The following is a 21703-nucleotide window of genomic DNA, read 5'->3' as shown; positions in this document are numbered from 1 at the left end:
AAAGGGGTCTTTGGGTGTGTCACAATATACAAACCCCGTTTCCATATGAGTTGGGAAATTATGTTAGATGTAAATATAAACGGAATACAATGATCTGCTAATCATTTTCAACCCATATTCAATTGAATGCACTACAAAGACAACATATTTGATGTTCAAACTCATAAACTTTTTTTTTTTTTTGCAAATAATAATTAACTTAGAATTTCATGGCTGCAACACGTGCCAAAGTAGTTGGGGAAGGGCATGTTCACCACTGTGTTACATCACCTTTTCTTTTAACAACACTCAATAAACGATTGGGAACTGAGGAAACTAATTGTTGAAGCTTTGAAAGTGGAATTCTTTCCCATTCTTGTTTTATGTAGAGCTTCAGTCGTTCAACAGTCCGGGGTCTCTGCTGTCGTATTTTACGCTTCATAATGCGCCACACATTTTCGATGGGAGACAGGTCTGGACTGCAGGCGGGCCAGGAAAGTACCCGCACTCTTTTTTTTTTACCAAGCCACGCTGAATGTGGCTTGGCATTGTCTTGCTGAAATAAGCAGGGGCGTCCATGAAAAAGACGGCGTTGTTCAAAAACCTGTATGTACCTTTCAGCATTAATGGTGCCTTCACAGATGTGTAAGTTACCCATGCCTTGGGCACTAATGCACCCCCATACCATCACACATGCTGGCTTTTGAACTTTGCGTCGATAACAGTCTGGATGGTTCGCTTCCCCTTTGGTCCGGATGACACGATGTCGAATATTTCCAAAAGCAATTTGAAATGTGGACTCGTCAGACCACAGAACACTTTTCCACTTTGCATGAGTCCATCTTAGATGATCTCGGGCCCAGAGAAGCCGGCGGCGTTTCTGGGTGTTGTTGATAAATGGCTTTCGCTTTGCATAGTAGAGCTTTAACTTGCACTTACAGATGTAGCGACCAACTGTATTTAGTGACAGCGGTTTTTTGAAGTGTTCCTGAGCCCATGTGGTGATATCCTTTAGAGATTGATGTCGGTTTTTGATACAGTGCCGTCTGAAGGATCAAAGGTCCCGGTCATTCTATGTTGGTTTCCGGCCATGCCGCTTACGTGGAGTGATTTCTCCAGATTCTCTGAACCTTTTGATGATATTACGGACCGTAGATGTTGAAATCCCTAAATTTCTTGCAATTGCACTTTGAGAAACATTGTTCTTAAACTGTTTGACTATTTGCTCACGCAGTTGTGGACAAAGCCCCATCCTTTCTTGTGCATTTTTTGGGAAGCTGTTTTTATACCCAATCATGGCACCCACCTGTTCCCAATTAGCCTGCACACCTGTGGGATGTTCCAAATAAGTGTTTGATGAGCATTCCTCAACTTTATCAGTATTTATTGCCACCTTTCCCAACTTCTTTGTCACGTGTTGCTGGCATCAAATTCTAAAGTTAATGATTATTTGCAAAAAAAAAAAAATGTTTATCAGTTTGAACATCAAATATGTTGTCTTTGTAGCATATTCAACTGAATATGGGTTAACAAATCATTGTATTCCGTTTATATTTACATCTAACACAATTTCCCAACTCATATGGAAACGGGGTTTGTACATTCATGTATTATATATGATTAATTATGTTAAATGTTGTTATACAATATTGTATTGTTAATTATTGTTATTTCTGAGTAACGGGGCAGGATGTAATAAGCATGTGCTTCTTCCTGCTCCTTTTCAGATTGTATCTGACAATAGTTTTATTCGGATGACATTATTGTATTGGAGAGAGAGACCATCTTGTTTGAATTAATGGAATGAATACATTGATATTATATTGCTGACTAAACCACACAATCTGATTCGGCTTGTTTTGTGTTCAAAGTTACATTTACAACAACTTTGTTGTTTCCAAGCAAGTTGAGGAGCGTCCACGTTGGCGCTGTTTTACACAGGGGTTTGGCGCCCTCTAGCGCATGAAAACCGCACTGCATAATAACTGTTTGTATTATTTTGTCATGTTACCAAGTAGTTTCTACCTTCTTTTTTTTATGTATAAAAAAATATATATATATACGAATATTTTACTGTTTTTTTTCCACACAATTGTGGTTTGTACTCCACAGACTGCAGACCAGTGAGACCAGTCCATCATATTGGGAGCAGATCCACAGCCGTGTCCAGAAGATCCTGCTGACACACGGCGTGTCCTTGGACGCCGAGATTGACCTCTAACCCTCCCATCCCAGCTAAAAGTAACAAACACAAACACTGTTGGGTATCGTACAGTATTTCACATTCACACACACACAGACCTTGTTAACAGCACCTAGCAGTGAGTCTCACGCACGCCGTTTCATCTCCATTTGATGATCATTCACATCTAAAACACATCCCCTCTGGGCCTTTTTGTCTTCCTCCCTGCTTAAAAAGAGCCATGCTGCAGGGGTGATGTTAAAAGCCAAGACGAGACATTTTGTCTTTTTTTTTTCCTCCCAAGCTGCATGTGAAATCATGCGGGAATAGAAAGAGCAACGTGGGTGTGTAAGTGTGTGCGCGTGTGGGTGTGTATGTGCAAGCGTGGGAAGGATGGAAGCTGCAGATCTTCACAGCACAAGAAGGTAGAGACAAAGGATGTGACAAAAGAGTGTTGAATGGAAAGATTATGACAAAAATGAAGGAATTTACTTTTTAAATGTATTGTAATGATGGGGTAATTCTACCAAAAATCTGCTTTAATGAAGAATTGTTGTCATTCTAATCAAAGGTGATTTTATTTAAAAAATGGAAGCCCTTCCACCTTTGGCAAAACATTTTTTTTATATATATATAATCAACAAATAGTTTTGTTTTTTTAAATAATCCAACAATTATTTAAAAATATTTTATTTTTATTGGTAATAAATAAAATAAGAAATTAACAAGTATTTGTATTTTTAAATAATTTAGAGAATAAGATATAATTAACAGATATCAGTGTTTTTGAAATAATCCAAAAAAATTGGATATTTGTATTTAAAAATATTTTTTAAATAAAAAAGATTCAGATATAAATAACATTTGTATTTTTAAATCCTCCACAAAATAACATAACTAACAAATGTTTGGATTTTAAAAGAATATAAAAATGTAGATACAATAAACAAACTTTTTCATTTAAAAGAAATTGAGGTAAAACCATATTTGGATTTTAAAATTCAGATGTTAACATACAACTAACAAACATTTGTATTTTTAAATACAAAAAAATAATAAATGTTTGTATTACTTTAACATTTTGTTTGAAATAACTTAAAAATCGGAACATTTGTATTTAAAATATATTTTTGAATCAAAACATTGATATAATCCATAAAGATAGAACAGTTTGAATTTTAAAAGAACACATAGATTGACATACAATGATCAAACCTACTCAGTGGCCTAGTGGTTAGAGTGTCCGCCCTGAGATCGGTAGGTTGTGAGTTCAAACCCCGGCCGAGTCATACCAAAAACTATAAAAATGGGACACATTACCTCCCTGCTTGGCACTCAGTATCAAGGGTTGGAATTGGGGGTTAAATCACCAAAAATTATTCCCGGGCGCGGCACTTCTGCTGCCCACTGCTCCCCACTGCTCCCCTCACCTCTCAGGGGGTGATCAAAGGGGATGGGTCAAATGCAGAGGACAAATTTCACCACACCTAGTGTGTGTGACAATCATTGATACTTTAACTTTAACTTAACATTTGTATTTAAAAATCTTACAAAATTGAGTTTTAAGCAATCCAAAAATTTGGATTTTTTTAAAAATATTTCTAAATAAATACAATTATAATAACACAAATTTTAAAAAATTGTTTTTCATTTAAATAATCCAAGAAGATAATTTATGTATTTTAAAATACAAGTTACAAAAACATTTTTTTTTGTCTAATGCTAAAAGGTGACATAATTTAAAAAGTGCTGTAAACGTCCTAAAAAAGGTTTTAAGTTTTTGCAAAGGTTAAGTTTGAGTGCAAGAGAAGACGTCCCATCTGCAAGAAGTGCACCTTTTAATGTCAACAAGCATGTCAGGTACATGTCCGTTTAAAAATGTTTTTTTCTGCTGACAGTCATAATTTACTGCTGCATCATTTGACTTGGGAAAACATAAGCATGATTAATCAATGATGCTCAGCCATGTCCAAATATAAACCATATACTGTACAATCATCTTAAAACCAAGAGTTTACATAAGAATAATGTTCATGTACAGGAAGTTATTTGTTTTGTATGTAGCTTTAAAGTCCTGGAAAATAAAATGGCCACAACTAGTTTTTATTGCAGATATAATTTATAAGTCACCTTCTACTTCCTCGCTTTTTTTGACATCTTGACAAATTTGGGGTTCCTGTAGCTGTTCTTCTTTCCTGCTGCCTGGGCCGCTTTCTCCGCCATGATGTTGAGGTACTTCTTCTTGTTCTTGCTGCCGAGACAAGAGGACATCATCAGTACAACGTGGGGGAGCTTCTAGTGCCTTCTATGTTTGCACTTACTGCCTGAACTCTTCATCAGCCAGCAGCTCCTCCACCATGGTCCTCTTCCTCTGCTTCTTGGGCACGCGGGAATGATAGAAGTCCAGGGGGTTGTCCACCACAGTGGCCATCTGCATCACACACACACACACACACTTCCATCACGACATTTGTCAGGTAACACACACACACACACACTTGTTGTACCACGGACCTGGAAGTACTTGGGGAATCCATCGCGGTCGTTCTTCTTGTAGAACCTTTTAGGATCCAAGGATCCTCTCATCTTCAGCAGTTTAAGATCTCCTTGCAGCTCATTGGTGAGCTCAGGAGCTTTCATGTTGAACCAGCCGTCCCCGGTGGACTTTTCACGCTCCGCCTGACCAACACAAACATTGTTTTTAATAACACCTTACTCAGAAGATGTTTTAATGGAACAATCATGAAATATTTAGGAAGGTCACCAGTCAAATTTGAATACAAAGAACCAACAATGAGTTTAATAGTTCATTTTAAGGATGTTTGAGGTACAGTGCATCACTTTCCCACATTTTGTTATCTTGTAGCTAGGGATGATGTTCGAAACCGGTTGTTCGATTCCATGGACTCGAATCGCTTTTTGAGAACCGGTTCCCGTTATCGAGGCCACTATAGTATAGAAAAAGAGTTGGTTCTTTATTCGAATCCCTTCCCACAGGAAATGCCCTGTGGGACGGCAATGTTATGCCCATTTGATTGTAGACTCTTACTGACACCTTGTGGCGATATGAAAATACTACACGTCATTAGTTTGGGCACTTCCGGGTTGGCGACGTCTGTTCAGTTCATGAGACAATTGAGAAGTAGACAAGTTGTTTTAGCTCTTACAAGCCTTGGAAAAGATAAGTCTGTAAGTAAAGTGTTTAACTTGTTTATGTAACTCAATATTAAGGTGGAAAGTGGTTACATTTGATACTAAGATCATACCTGCCAACTTTTGAAATCAGAAAAACCTAGTAGCCAGGGTCCAGGGGCCGCCCCCCGACGCAAAATGATTACCGTATTTTCCGCACTATAAGGCGCACCTAAAAACCACAAATGTTCTCAAAAGCTGACAGTGCGCCTTATAACCCGGTGCGCTTTATATATGGATAAATATTAAGATTCATTTTCATAAAGTTTCGGTCTCGCAACTTCGGTAAACAGCCGCCATCTTTTTTCCCGGTAGAACAGGAAGCGCTTCTTCTTCTACGCAAGCAACCGCCAAGGTAAGCACCCGCCCCCATAGAACAGGAAGTGCTTCTTCTTCTACTGTAAGCAAACACCCGCCCGCGTAGAAGAAGAAAAAGCGCGTGGATATCACCGTACGTTTCATTTCCTTTGTGTGTTTACATCTGTAAAGACCACAAAATGGCTCCTACTAAGCGACCGGGATCCGGTTCATGAAAAGACGCAATCTCTCCATCCGCACACGGATTACTATTTCACAGCAACTGATATTCCTGTGAACCGCACTGTGGATACAACGGGAGCACGTACGGTGAATATTCGCACCACAGGGAATGAGAAGTCATCCTTCACTGTGGTTCTAGCTTGCCATGCTAATGGCCAGAAACTTCCACCCATGGTGATATTCAAAAGGAAGACCTTTCCAGCCGGCGTCATCATAAAAGCTAACTCGAAGGGATGGATGAAGAAAAGATGAGCGAGTGGTTAAGGTAAGTTTAAGTTTACGCGAAGAGGCCGGGTGGCTTTTTTCACGCAGCTCTGTCCATGTTGATATACGTATGTTTGTGATTGCACATTTGCGTACATTTTGGGAGTGAACAGAGTTGTTAGAACGCTGGTTTTTAATATATTATTAAAGTTTGACTGACCTATCTGACTGTTTTTTTGACATTCCTTTAGCGCAGTTAGATGCGGCTTACAACACGGGGCGGCTTATAGGTGGACAAAGTTTTGAAATATGCCGTTCATTGAAGGCGCGGCTTTTAACCCAGGGCGCCTTATGGTGCGGAAAATACGGTATTAGCATTCAGACAGGTTAAAATGTTGCTAAAACCATCACTTTTCTATCAGTCACAGTGACTTTTCAAAACAAAAATATTACAGCAAAAATCATATGGGTTGATTGACATGTTTATTCTGTAAGCTAACTTCAATAGTTTGAAATTATTTTGACAGTTAATGCCAGTTATCCTGTCAACCTTTCACAAGACTTCAATTTGTTGATTGAAAGTATAAACAGTGTAAACACTTTTTACAGTAAACAAATGGTAAAACAGTACTAAACAATTCCATTAAAAAAAAAATTGGTGTCATTATTAACTTTCTGTCCAAGCTTGTATAATCTACTGCCTTGTTCAATTGTAAAAAATATTCTGTGCCTAAAATTCACATTTCTATCACAATTATCATACTGTAAACATGGTAAGCTAACTTCATTAAAATTAATAGTCCTGTCAATAGCATGGAATTACAATTCAAATGTAGTTTTTTTTGTAAGCCTTTCAAAAGAATTCAAAATATGAAAAATTAATGAAAATTAATTTAAGCCATCAGACACTTGAAAAGTGGCACATCACATCTCTAATGTAATCATTTTAACTTTTCAACAGAAATAGCACTGCAAAAATATTAAGGACATACTTCTGTATTTTGGTAGTTATGCTGTCAACATTTAACAAGATTTCTTCAACTTGGACTTGAAAGCATAAATAGTATAAACACTTTTAACAGTATAACAGTACTAAACAATTCCAATAGATAACATTGGTGTCATTACCTTTTTGTTTGCTCAATTATTGCCTCCATAAATAAAACTTTGGCATTTATCACATCCAAAGAATCTGTTTGGGCGACGAAAAACGTTGAAAGTTTTCCACTTGTATCGCTAGCAACGGCATTAGACTTGTGTTTTTTTGTCCCAACGTGGTCTTTTACATCGCTAATTCCTCCGTGTCCGATCGAAAAATCTTGTCTGCACAAGGTGCAATTCGCGTAGTTTTCACCCTTTTTGGAACGGATAATTATTCCCGGATAGGCTTTTGAATATTCTTCACGGAATGACTGCAGTTTTCTTTTCGGTTTAAGACTCGTTTGCGATTTTTCTCCGGCTGATTCCATGATCGTTCGCTCGTTTGGAAACAATGGCAACAGGTGCCTCGTGCTTGGCAGCGGTGCTATAAATAGCCTCGCGCATGGCATTCGGAATGGCTCGATAGGAAGTTACGGGAAGCAGTGTCGATTGTCATTGTTGTTACGCGATTTCGTGAATAGAACTTAAAAAAAAAAAAAGTTTTTTTAATTAATGAAAAAACGTATTTTTTATCACTGCAACCGTAACCCGGAATAGGTTGATGAAAACCGTACTAATTACAGGAAAACCGGAGTAGTTGGCAGGTATGCATCTTACTCAGAAGATGTTTTAATGGAACAATCATGAAATATTTAGGAAGGTCACCAGTCAAATTTGAATACAAAGAACCAACAATGAGTTTTATAGTTCATTTTAAGGATGTTTGAGGTACAGTGCATCACTTTCCCACATTTTGTTATCTTGTAGCTAGGGATGATGTTCGAAACCGGTTCTCCCGGTTGTTCGATTCCATGGACTCGAATCCCTTTTTGAGAACCGGTTCCCGTTATCGAGGCCACTATAGTATAGAAAAAGAGTTGGTTCTTTATTCGAATCCCTTCCCACAGGAAATGCCCTGTGGGACAGCAATTTTATGCCCATTTGATTGTAGACTCTTACTGACACCTTGTGGCGATATGAAAATACTACGCGTCATTAGTTTGGGCACTTCCGGGTTGGCGACGTCTGTTCAGTTCATGAGACAATTGAGAAGTAGACAAGTTGTGTTCGCTCTTACAAGCCTTGGAAAAGATAAGTCTGTAAGTAAAGTGTTTAACTTGTTTATGTACCAGTAACTCAATATTAAGGTGGAAAGTGTTTAAATTTGATACTAAGATGTTTATTGAAAAACGATTTTTGTGCACTGTTTCAATGGATGTTTTGAGGACTTAAAATGGCTGCCAGTCGTGTATTTCCACCATCGAAATAGTTTCAACACTCAGAAGTATTTGGTACTGTATATTTGTGTGAAGCTAATATTTACATTTCAGTATGTTAATTGAATCACATAACTTATACATTTGTCATTGTGTGTATTTCAGTTTAAAAAAAATAACAGTTCAGTGCAAGACAAAAGTAAAGATAGGAAAAGACAAAGCAATATTAACAACAATAAAGAACCTAAATGGATTAATCTGCTTTGGAACTTTATTAGACGTCTTGGATTGTTTGTTAGCTGTCTGCCTGTGTGTGTAGTTAGTACCGGTATGTTCCAATAGCAGCAGAAGTGCACTTTTTGGAGAGCTGTATTATTTTCAGTTTTGTGCCCAAGGGACTGATTTTATTTAACACTTTATTATTATTTATACACCTATAGTGATCACAGAGACAGGTTGTTTTTGTTTTACTGTATATATTTGCTTTTCTGAAAAATCCCACTTAATATACTTTGGGTAACGACAGTCAATATTTTTTTAGGGGGGTAACAGTCAATATTTATTTTTTATTATAATATAAAAGTGAGCTTTTGTTAAACCAAATAATGTGTTTTTCCATATACAACAACCTATCTGGATCCGATAAGAGAATCGATAAGGAATCGGTTCGATAAGAGGATTCGATAATGGGCTCGAACTTGATAATTTCTTATCAAACATCATCCCTACTTGTAACCTTATTCCTACTTATCCCTACTTGTAACCCGTCTCCGCTCGGGATGGTGTCCTGCTGGCCCCACTATGGACTGGACTCTTACTATTATGTTGGATCCACTATGGTCTGGACTCTCACAATATTATGTCAGACCCACTCGACATCCATTGCATTTGGTCTCCCCTAGAGGGGGGGGGGGGTTACCCACATATGCGGTACTCTCCAAGGTTTCTCATAGTCATTCACATCGACGTCCCATTGGGGTGAGTTTTTCCTTGCACTTATGTGGGCTTTGTACCGAGGATATCGTTGTGGCTTGTGCAGCCCTTTGAGACACTTGTGATTTAGGGCTATATAAATAAACATTGATTGATTGATTGATTGATATATGGAATACATTAATTTTTGTCCTCAAAATTCTACAGACAAGACCTAATTTTTTTATTTTGCAAACGTATCAAAAACAAAAACAAGGATCACATGTGCATAAGTTACCAGACTTTTTGCTCAATACTTTGTGGATGCACCTTTGGCAGCAATTACACAAACTTGGCACACCTATGTTTGAGTGAGTGAGTGAATTATATTTATATAGCGCTGTTTCTCTAGTGACTCAAAGCGCTTTACATAGTGAAAGCCAATATCTAAGTTACATTTAAACCAGTGTGGGTGGCACTGGGAGCAGGTGGGTAAAGTGCCTTGCCCAAGGACACAACAGCAGTGACTAGGATGGCAGAAGCGGGGATCGAACCTGGAACCCTCAAGTTGCTGGCACGACCACTCTACCAACCGAGCTATACCGCCCCATGTTTGGGCACAAGAGTACTCCATTAGTTGCATTGATGGCCACCTCATACTAACTGTATTTTATGACTTAGAATGCATGAAAAAAGAAGAAGGTGTTCTTGTCTTCCACAAAGATTGTGAATGATAGAATTAAAGAAGAGCTGAGACTTACTCTGTGTTTTTTCTTCAAGGCGCGTTTGGACTCGCTGTACGGCGGCACCGTGTCCTTCTTCTCAAAGTCCGCCTCCATCACGCTCTTCTTCATCACCTGTGTGCCACGTCATGAATGTCATCAGTCCTACGACAAACAAAAATGTGATAATGGAACTTCACCTGGTCTTGGATCTTGTCCTCCTTGGGTTTCTTAGTAGAACTTGGTCCAGGTGTTGGTTGGCTGCCATTAAGGGTGATGTACAATCCACCCAGCTGTCTCACGCTGATGCCAGGGTCTATGACCGAGGACAACTTCTTCCTGCGCACACGAACACACACACACACACACACACACACCATTGTCACTGTGACTTCATCATCTAATCACTAACTTTACCATCTGATTACCAACTTCTCAGATTGACTTTCAAATTCTGATTAACCACTTTTTGTCATCTGAATAACAACTTATCTGATTGACTTCATCTGATTAATGACTTTTTTATCATCAGATTAATGACTTAACCATTTTATTTGTGACTTTTAACCATCAGATTAGTGACTTTTAAACCATCTGATTAGTGACTTAACTATTTGATTAGTGAATTTTAACCATCTGATGAATGACTTTTAACTATCTGATTAGTGACTTTTAACCATCTGATTAGTGACTTTTAACTATTTGATTAGTGAATTTTAACCATCTAATGAATGACTTTTAACCATCTGATTAGTGACTTAACTATTTGATTAGTGACTTTTAACCATCTGATAAGTGACTATTAACTATCTGATTAGTGACTATTACCCATCCAATCAGTGACTATTACCCATTCGATTATTGACTTTTAACTGTTTGATTAGTGACTTTTAACCATCTGATTAATTACTTTTAAACCATCTGAGGAATGACTTTTAATCATCTAATGAATGACTTTTAACCATCTGATTAATGACTTTTAACCATCTGATTAGTGACTTTTAACCATCTGATGAATGACTTTTAACCGTCTGATGAATGACTTTTAACCATCTGATTAGTGACTTTTAACCATCTGATTAGTGAATTAACCGTTTGATTAGTGAATTTTAACCATCTGATGAACGACTTTTAACCATCTGATTAGTGACTTAACTATTTGATTAGTGACTTTTAACCATCTGATTAGTGACTATTAACTATCTGATTAGTGACTATTACCCATCCAATCAGTGACTATTACCCATCCGATTATTGACTTTTAACTGTTTGATTAGTGACTTTTAACCATCTGATTAATTACTTTTAAACCATCTGATGAATGACTTTTAATCATCTAATGAATGACTTTTAACCATCTGATTAGTGACTTTTAACCATCTGATTAGTGACTTTTAACTATTTGATTAGTGAATTTTAACCATCTGATGAACGACTTTTAACCATCTGATGAATGACTTAACCATCTGATTAGTGACTTTTAACTTTTTGATTAGTGAATTTTAACCATCTGATGAACGACTTTTAACCATTTGATTAGTGACTTTTAACCATCTGATGAACGACTTTTAACCATTTGATTAGTCAATCATCATCAATCATGATTGATTGATTGATTTGATTAGTGACTTTTAACCATCTGATGAATGACTTTTAACCATCTGATGAATGACTTTTAACCATCTGATTAGTGACTTTTAACCATCTGATTAGTGAATTAACTGTTTGATTAGTGAATTTTAACCATCTGATGAACGACTTTTAACCATCTGATTAGTGACTTTTAACCATCTGATTAGTGAATGAACTATTTGATTAGTGAACTTTAACCGTCTGATGAACGACTTTTAACCATTTGATTAGTGACTTAACTATTTGATTAGTGACTTTTGACCATCTGATTAATGACTATTACCCATCCGATTAGTGACTTAACCGTTTCATTAGTGACTTTTAACCGTCTGATTGGTGACTTTTAAACCATCTGATGAATGACTTTTAAACATCTGATTAGTGACCTTTAACCATCGGATGAATTACTTAACCATCTGATTAGTGAATTTTAACCATCTGATTAGTGACTTTTAACCATCTGATTAGTGACTATTAACTATCTGATTAGTGACTATTACCCATCCGATTAGTGGCAACCGTTTGATTAGTGACTTTTAAACCATCTGATGAATGACTTTAAACCATCTGATTAGTGACCTTTAACCATGTGATGAATGACTGTGTAATAGTAGTATGAATGTGACGATGACGTGGTGTGTTTACTTACGTCCACTTTCTCTTGCTGGACCAGAACAAGTCCACTTCCTGGTCATCTTGGTCTTCTTCATCCACAAACACTTTGTCGTCCTTTCCACCGACCAGCTCCTCCTTGGTGAGCGGCTGTGTCAAGTAGTCTTCGCTGGCCTCGCCCCCCACCCTCGTGTCCACCATGAACACGCCGTCCATGGACACGGGCGTGGCCTGGGGCTTCCAGGAGCGGCCCGGTATCTCTCCTGCGTCTTCGTCTTCCTCTGACACCTCTTCATCCTCTTCATCACTGCTCACAGAGAGGCTGAATTCTTTACAGGCCGCTTTTCTGTGCTTGGGTGGACCTTGGGCCGCGGCGTGGTCCGTCACGTCCACCTCGGACGTTCTGGCAGGTGTGTCGTCAAGAACGTCTTCACACTTGGTCTCTTTCTCCTCCATCGCTTCCTCCACTGAGGCGAGCTCGTCCTCCCTCTCTTCAGCAGACAGCTCACCCTGCTGGTGTGCAGACGCCACTGCAGCCTCACCATCACAGTCTTCTAGAGCAACCTCTGTTACGTCATCAGAGTCCTTGCTGGTCTTGTCTTCTTCCAGGTGTGACGCTTCAGCCAGGACCTCACTGGTGTCTTTTTCCTCTCCTTTCCCATTTTCAGTCCAGTCTTCCAGGTGTGACTCTTCAACCAAGACCTCACTGGCGTCCTCTTCCTCTCCTTTCCCATCTTCAGTCCAGTCCTCCAGGTGCGACTCTTCAACCAAGACCTCACTGGCGTCCTCTTCCTCCCCTCTCCCATCTTCAGTCGTGTCCTCCCCGGTCCTCCGGTCTTCAAGCGTGACGTCCCCCGCCTGTGCGTCTACTTCAAGTCCAACGTCTCCACTCGAGTCCTCGCCGCTCTTCTTGTCTTCCTCCAGCAGCGTCCCATCCGCGTCTCCGGAGACCACCGTGGTGTCCAGAGCCGAGTTGTCCATTAAGAGCTCCTCTCGAGCGTTCTCCAGAACCACGTAGAGGTTCTTCATCACGGGAATCGAAGCGCGTCGCCGGCTGCTCCCCGATCCGGTGCGGCTGCTGCATGGAGTCCCGCCTCCCTCCGAGTCGGACTCCGGGGCGTTGGAACTGGAGGACCAGGTCTTGTCCCGCGTGCTGAGGCTGAATTCTGGGCCGGATTCGAAGCTCTCTGAGTCACATGACTTCTCCTCTGCCGCCGCACTCGTCCTTCTTGTCCTCCTCGGTGTGGGGGAGCTCAGGAAGACGTCGTCCGAGCTTCTGGTCCTGGTGCTCCTACGGACTTGGGAGTGAGACGCCTCCACACTCTCGGCGTCGGAAAGCTCGTCGGAGTCCTCCGCTCGTCTCTTGGAGGAGCGTCGAGGACGGAGACTTTGTCTTTGAGTTCGAGTGACTCTCTGGCGGGACTTGGGTGCCAAGTCCACCTTCACGTCGTCCGGCCTGACCGACTTTGGGACAGGGATGGTCTTCCTCGTGCTGCGTAGGGTTCTTGTGGTCTGGACATCAGAAGAGCAGGACTCTGACTCTTCTTCTTCATGCTTGACGGTCCTGCTCTTCCTGCTTCGTGTCCTCTGAGCTTCAGCTTCAGACACTGCCGAACTACTGGATCCTTCCTTTTTGTCCTCCGCCTTCTTTCTTGTGCTTCGGACATTTTGCTGGACCAGGGACAAGCAGGACTCGGCCTCGGACAGGTCCTCCTCCTCCTCTTGGCTGGCGGGTCTCCTCCTGCTGCTGTGTGTCAAGTGTGTGTTAACGTCGGAGGAGCAGGACTCCAGGTCGGACACGTCCGAGCCCAGGGGGGTGCACGGCTGCTCCGGGCTGTGGAGTCTGGAGGCTCTGCTGCATCGCTTCAGCACCGACGTCCGCAGGTTCGCTTCCTGAAGCTGGCGGCCGGTCTCCTGTAGGACCTTGCCAGTGGGACTGTCCACCTGTGCCACGGAACTCCTGGTCGTCCTTCGTGTGGAGGGCGTGGCCTGTGTGACAGGAAGAGGAAGAACGTCACGATCATAACACGGTAAGAAATAAAAGGGCTCGCTCTTTTTATCCTTTAATATAATTATTACAGTATCTTGATCACATAAATAACATTAAATACATTGGGATTTGTTCCTGAGATGTTCTTAACTCCTCTTTCCATGCCTTATGGACCAGAATAACGCTCCACTGATTGGTATTTTTCAGACTATAAGTTGCTACTATTTTCCTACGCTTTGAACCCTGCAGCGGCTAATTCATAGATTTTTCTTCGCCAACAAATATTTTTCTTATACTACACCGACAGACACTGAAAAGAATAGAATAGAATACAAAGTACTTTATTGATCCCTGGGGGAAATCCAGCACCACAGTTCGCTCAAAATAGACAATAAACACTTTTTTACATGTGAATAACATAAATACAGTCTATTATACAGCATTATTCACATGCGAATAATATAAATACAGTCTATTATACAGCATTAGTCACATGTGAATAACAAATACAGTCTATTATACAGCATTATTCACATGTGAATAACATAAATACAGTCTATTATACAGCATTATTCACATGTGAATAATATAAATACAGTCTATTATACAGCATTATTCACATGTGAATAACATAAATAAAGTCTATTATATAGCATTATGCACATGTGAATAATATAAATACAGTCTATTATACGGCATTATTCACATGTGAATAATATAAATACAGTCTATTATACAGCATTATTCACATGTGAATAACATAAATACAGTCTATTATACAGCATTATTCACATGTGAATAACATAAATACAGTCTATTATACAGCATTATTCACATGTGAATAACATAAATACAGTCTATTATACAGCATTATTCACATGTGAATAATATAAATACAGTCTATTATACGGCATTATTCACATGTGAATAATATAAAAACAGTCTATTATACAGCATTATTCACATGTGAATAATATAAAAACAGTCTATTATACAGCATTATTCACATGTGAATAATATAAATACAGTAGGGCTGCAACTAACAACTAATTTGATAATACATTAATATGTCGATTATTACTTCGATTAAATATCGGATAAAATAGACAAACTACATTTCTATACTTTCCAGTATTTTATTGAAGAAAAAAACCAGCATACTGGCACCATACTTATTTTGATTATTGTTTCTCAGCTGTTTGTAAATGTTGCAGTTTATAAATAAAGGTTTATAAAAAAAAAAATACAATTAAAAAAAAGGTAGCCTCTGCGCATAGTATACATCCAACGAATCGATGACTAAATTAATCGGCAACTATATTTATAATCGATTTTAATCGATTAGTTGTTGCAGCCCTAAAATACAGTCTATTATACAGCATTATTCACATGTGAATAATATAAATACAGTCTATTATACAGCATTTTATATATATATATATATATACATATATATATATATATATATATATACATATATATATATATATATATATATATATATACATATAAGGTGTGTTTGTGCTATGGCGCCATCTTTTGGATGAGCGTTAAAAATGTACTTCCTGTTTCATGCCTCGAACTGGAAGTATAACTCCCGTTTCCTCTATGATTCGCCCATAGCGTTCATTCATCACTCCAAGCAACGTCTTAAGTGTTACAATATAACAAACAATTTATACTTATTACTTTATATTTGACCATAGAGGTGGGAATCTTTGGGCATCTCACGGTTCGATTATGATTCAGGAGCTACGATTCGATTAAAAATTTAATATTGATTAATCTTGCCTTAAAAAAACAGTGCAATTGTAATAAAAAACGGTTGAATTAATTCCCATCACATTTATTAAACTAATGGAAATATGAGGGTGTGTGTCTGGGGTGGGGTGTAATCATTTTCAATGCATTCTGCTGAAAATGATAGAAAGCGCCACTCTACATAGCAACTGACGCTGTGGTCAAAGCTGAAATTGCCATAAAACACATTTAGGATACTAAACACCCTACTGCCATCTGGTAGCTAAAGTGGATTGTGAACCCCCACAATTTGTCATGTTTCACGTGTCGGGTAAACTGCAACGAATGGGGCCATATGAATCCCTTTCCTACTTTAAGTGCCCTAAAAATAAAGGAGCTGGTAGGATTGCTGCAGTCAGCCAAATTTTAGGACTCTCCGTATTACTTTATTTACAATAAATAAATCGATAATTGATGTTTGCTAATCGATTTTGTAATCTTGTAATTTTGTTGTGATGCCCCGCTGGATGCATTAAACAATGTAACAAGGTTTTCCAAAATAAATCAACTCAAGTTATGGAAAAAGAAATGCCAACATGGCACTGCCATATTTATTATTGAAAGTGCATTATTTTTTTAACATGCCTCATAACAGCAGCTTGGAATTTGGGACAGGTTGAGGTGGGCGGGTTGATGGGGGGGGGGGGGGGGGGGGGGTTATAGGTAGGGTGTAGCGGGGGTTCTGGGTATTTGTTCTGTTGTGTTTATGTTGTGTTACGGTGCGGATGTTCTCCCGAAATGTGTTTGTCATTCTTGTTTGGTGTGGCGCATATTTGCACCAGTGTTAAAGTTGTGTATACGGCCACCCTCAGTGTGACCTGTATGGCTGTTGACCTTGCATTCACTTGTGTGTGTGTGTGTGTGTGTGTGTGTGTGTGTGTGTGTGTGTGTGTGTGTGTGTGTGTGTGTGTGTGTGTGTGTGTGTGTGTGTGTGAAAAGCCGTAGATATTATGCGATTGGGCAGTGCCTTTAAGGTTTATTGGCGCTCTGTACTTCTCCCTACATCCGTCTACCACTCCGTACAGCGGCGTTTTGAAAAGTCATAAATTGTACTTTTTGAAACCGATATCGATCATTTCCGATATTACATTTTAAAGCATTTATAATATCGGCAGTCCGATCTTATCAGACATCTCTACTCTCTACCTCTAACAACCAAAAAGCTGTGAAAACGATGACGCTGTGTTCCAAATTTTAATTATTTACTGAAATTGAGTGAGCCTATGGCTTTGCACTTTGATATATATATATATATATATATATATATATATATATATATATATATATATATATATATATATATATATATATATCATTCTATTTTAGTTACTTTGAATTTACAACCCCCTGGCGCTGTTTTGTACTGTTTTTGTAATGGTAAATGGGTTATACTTGTATAGCGCTTTTCTACCTTCAAGGTACTCAAAGCGCTTTGACACTACTTCCACATTCACACACACATTCACACACTGATGGCGGGAGCTGCCATGCAAGGCCCTAACCACCATCAGGAGCAAGGGTGACGTGTCTTGCTCAAGGACACAACGGATGTGACAAAGTTGGTAGAAGGTGGGGATTGAACCAGGAACCCTCAGATTGCTGGCACGGCCACTCTCCCAACTGCGCCACGCCATCCCGCCAGCTCTTCATCACCACTTCAAGATGGCGGCCGAATTTCTCGCGTCACAACAGCCAATGCCGTGTTTACTTATAAGACGTCTATGCATGCGACTGCGCATGCTCATCACTACTGTGGCATGGTGGGTAGTGTAGTCCATAAAGACAGAACAATAAGATCACATGGACAGCTTTAAGTGTTTACATTTTGCGTTAAATTTATTATTTTACTTGTTTTTTTGTCTGGTTTTATATTTGTTTTGTATCATCCCGTGAGGTGTATATTATATTTTTTGTTCGGTTTGTACTTTTTTGTACTTACTTTTAGAGATGTCTGATAATTTTGGCCTGCCGATATTATCGGCCGTAAATGCTTTAAAATGTAATATCGGAAACTATCGGTATCGTTTTTTTAAATTATCTGTATCGTTTTTTTTATTTATTAAATCAACATAAAAAACAGAAGATACACTTACAATTAGTGCACCAATTCAAAAAAACCTCCCTCCCCCATTTACACTTAGACTTCCTTTTTATTGTCATTCAAATTTGAACTTTACAGCACAGATAAGAACGAAATTTTGTTACATAAGCTCATGGTAGTGCAGGATAAAAAAGCTATAAGGTGCATATATAAATAAATAAATAGGTTACTGTACAGATAAGTATATTGCACTTTTCCACATGCATCCGCGTTTATGTATGTATGTTATATTGTCTTTTTCATTCCAGCGAGTTAATCCATTTTGGGGGGAGTTGAGGAGATAATTATGATGCGTTCAAGTTGACACTCATTCATACCTGCCAACTTTTGAAATCAGAAAAACCTAGTAGCCAGGGTCCAGGGGCCGCAGGCCCCGGTAGGTCCAGGACAAAGTCCTGGTGGGGGGTTCAAGGGGGCTTCCGACGCAAAATGATTATTAGCATTCAGACAGGTTAAGATTGCGCATCAAACACAAAGCAAGGCCAAAGCGCATGCATGGTGCAGGAGAACAAAGGACTTCTTTCATTTAAGGTTTGTGATAAACCATCAAACTCATTCGTTAAAAGGACTCTATAGTAATATAAAGTGAGTTTTTCTGGACATTATCATGCAAGAAAAGTTTATTTTTGGGACCGCGATCACCGCGTAATGATTTTTAAAGGTTGCATTACAAACATTTAACTGTCCCATGTGATCAGCCAATGCGATTGGAAGTCCATGCTCAATTATTGCCTCCGTAAATAAAACTTCGGCATTTATCACATCCAAAGAATCTGTTTGGGCGACGAAAAACGTTGAAAGTTTTCCACTTGTATCGCTAGCAACGGCATTAGACTTGTGTTTTTTTGTCCCAACGTGGTCTTTTACATCGCTAATTCCTCCGTGTCCGATCGAAAAATCTTGTCTGCACAAGGTGCAATTCGCGTAGTTTTCACCCTTTTTGGAACGGATAATTATTCCCGGATAGGCTTTTGAATATTCTTCACGGAATGACTGCAGTTTTCTTTTCGGTTTAAGACTCGTTTGCGATTTTTCTCCGGCTGATTCCATGATCGTTCGCTCGTTTGGAAACAATGGCCTCGTGCTTGGCAGCGGTGCTATAAATAGCCTCGCGCATGGCATTCGGAATGGCTCGATAGGAAGTTACGGGAAGCAGTGTCGATTGTCATTGTTGTTACGCGATTTTGTGAATAAAACTTAAAAAAAAAAAAAAAAATTAATTAATGAAAAACCGTATTTTTTATCACTGCAACCGTAACCCGGAATAGGTTGATGAAAACCGTACTAATTACGGGAAAACCGGAGTAGTTGGCAGGTATGCTCATTCACACTAAAGGGTTGTTTCTTTCTGTTATTAATATTGTGGTTCCTACATTATATATCAATATATATCAATACAGTCTGCAAGGGATACAGTCCGTAAGCACACATTGCTGCTGGTCCACTAATAGTACTAACCTTTAACAGTTAATTTTACTCATTTTCATTAATTACTAGTTTCTATGTAACTGTTTTTATATTGTTCTACCTTCTTTTTTAATCAAGAAAATGTTTTTAATTTATTTACCTTATTTTATTGTATTATTATTTTTTTAAAGGACCTTATCTTCACCATACCTGGTTGTCCAAATTAGGCACAATAATGTGTTAATTCCACGACTGTATATATCGGTATCGGTTGATATCGGTATCGGTAATTAAGAGTTGGACAATATTGGAATATCGGACATCCCTACTTACTTTTATTATTTCTCAACTGTTTGTAAATGTTGAAAATTATAAACAAAGGTTTATAAAATAAAAACAATAAAAAAAAAAAACTTGTTGCGTGAGGTCACATCCGCATTCGTTTAAGCGTGCACCGACAACGACTTCCGTTTCCGGTGTGGTTACTTTTATCCTATCATTGTTCATTTAAATACAACATTTACAGCAATTAGTTCATATCCCGCACAGAAAGACTCCAATAGTGAAAATCTGGGTAAAAAAATTAACAAATATTGAAAGTTGACAAAGCGAAAAGGGAGCGTTGCTAGCCCACGTGAGCTCGCCGGGATGGAAAGACGAGCAAAAAGTGGGCAGAGAACAACTCGGAGGCCGTAATGTGTGCGAAGTGTTCGAGGTTAGAACGTCGACGAAGACGAAGAACGCACCTGAATGTCGGAGGGCTGCTCGACTTTTGTTTTCGTGGGAGAAGACACGAGTACTCCCCTCCGCGTGGCCACCATCTTGCTTTGACGTTCACTTCCGGTTTGGAGATCCAGAGCGAAGCAATCGAACGACGAGAAGTATTGTTACACGAACACACGTTCGCTTGTTCAATAATATATATTTTTTTAATATTAGTGTAACCGAGGGTTTTTATATGTCGCCTATACTGCATAAAACTACAAAATAACAAACACGGAGGCTCCAGTTTTACACAAGGACCACTTTATTACCTTTCTTTCAAAACCTCCGCTCCAAAACAACGTGTCACCACTTCCGCTCTTAGCTCCTTCAAAATAAGAGCTCAAGGCATATACTGTATAACAGGAACTTAACATCACAAAAAGGCAAGCCCATAAAAATAGGTTACATAAATCAGCAAATTATGCTAATTACATCTAATTTATTCATGTTAATGTCACCGATTTAATTTTACTTGATTTGGTTGTTTGTTAGTGATTGCGGAGAAAACGTAGCACAGTGGTGGGGGTTCAACTATGGAATTGTCTTTACAATGAGATAAAAGATTGTAGAAATATTCTCCAATTGAACAGAAAATATAAAGACAGAACAATAAGATCATATGGGCAGCCGTAAGTGTTTACATTTTGCTTTATATTTATATTTATATATTTATCCTTACACTTTCCATCATTGTAACTGAGCTACTGTGTTGAACAATTTCCCTTGTGGATCATTAAAGTTTGTCTAAGTCTAAGTCATTATACTTATTTTTTGTCTGGTTTTGTATTTGTTTTGTATCATCCCGTGAGGTGAATATTATATTTGTTGTTCGGCTTGTACTTCATGAAGTTTTTGCACTTGTTTTTTTGTGTGTGTTTCTTGTTTGTTTTCATTATATTTATTTGTTTGGTTTGTATTAGGGATGTCCGATAATGCCTTTTTTGCCGATATCCGATATTCCGATATTGTCCAACTCTTAATTACCGATACCGATATATACAGTCGTGGAATTAACACATTATTATGCCTAATTTGGACAACCAGGTATGGTGAAGATAAGGTTCTTTAAAAAAATAAAATAAAATAAAATAAATAAATTAAAAACATTTTCTTGAATAAAAAAGAAAGTAAAACAATATAAAAACAGTTACATAGAAACTAGTAATTAATGAAAATGAGTCAAATTAGCTGTTAAAGGTTAGTACTATTAGTGGACCAGCAGCACAATAGAAATGGAATAGAATAGAAAGTACTTTATTGATCCCTGGGGGAAATTCAGCAATCATGTGTGCTTACGGACTGTATCCC

The 21703-nt window shown here is 38.6% G+C and overlaps 2 protein-coding genes across 4 annotated transcripts in view; one reads left to right on the top strand and one right to left on the bottom strand.

The window, feature by feature from the left end:
* Positions 1 to 3051, top strand: part of spata6 (spermatogenesis associated 6) — a 47545-nt gene extending 44494 nt beyond the window's left edge. For all 3 annotated transcript variants that reach the window (XM_061976297.2, XM_072914610.1, XM_072914611.1), the window contains exon 12: positions 2092 to 3051. In XM_061976297.2, the coding sequence (XP_061832281.2) occupies positions 2092 to 2200 (109 nt within the window). In that variant the 3' untranslated portion in view covers positions 2201 to 3051. The remainder of the gene's footprint in view (positions 1 to 2091) is intronic.
* A 931-nt stretch (positions 3052 to 3982) lies between these two features.
* Positions 3983 to 20507, bottom strand: dnttip2 (deoxynucleotidyltransferase, terminal, interacting protein 2). Its single transcript, XM_061976112.2, has 7 exons — positions 20377 to 20507; positions 12370 to 14321; positions 10289 to 10427; positions 10128 to 10223; positions 4676 to 4840; positions 4483 to 4592; positions 3983 to 4412 (listed from the first exon to the last, which is right to left on the bottom strand). The coding sequence occupies exons 1-7, from the start codon at positions 20449 to 20451 to the stop codon at positions 4295 to 4297; spliced, it is 2655 nt and encodes an 884-aa protein (XP_061832096.2). The 5' UTR covers positions 20452 to 20507; the 3' UTR covers positions 3983 to 4294.
* Positions 20508 to 21703: the final 1196 nt, after the last annotated feature.

The sequence above is a fragment of the Nerophis lumbriciformis genome, linkage group LG14 (genome assembly GCF_033978685.3).
Source record: "Nerophis lumbriciformis linkage group LG14, RoL_Nlum_v2.1, whole genome shotgun sequence".
NCBI classification, from domain to species: Eukaryota; Metazoa; Chordata; class Actinopteri; order Syngnathiformes; family Syngnathidae; genus Nerophis; species Nerophis lumbriciformis.
The sequence above is the reverse complement of the archived record's forward strand: the minus strand, read 5'-3'. Positions and strand labels throughout refer to the sequence as shown.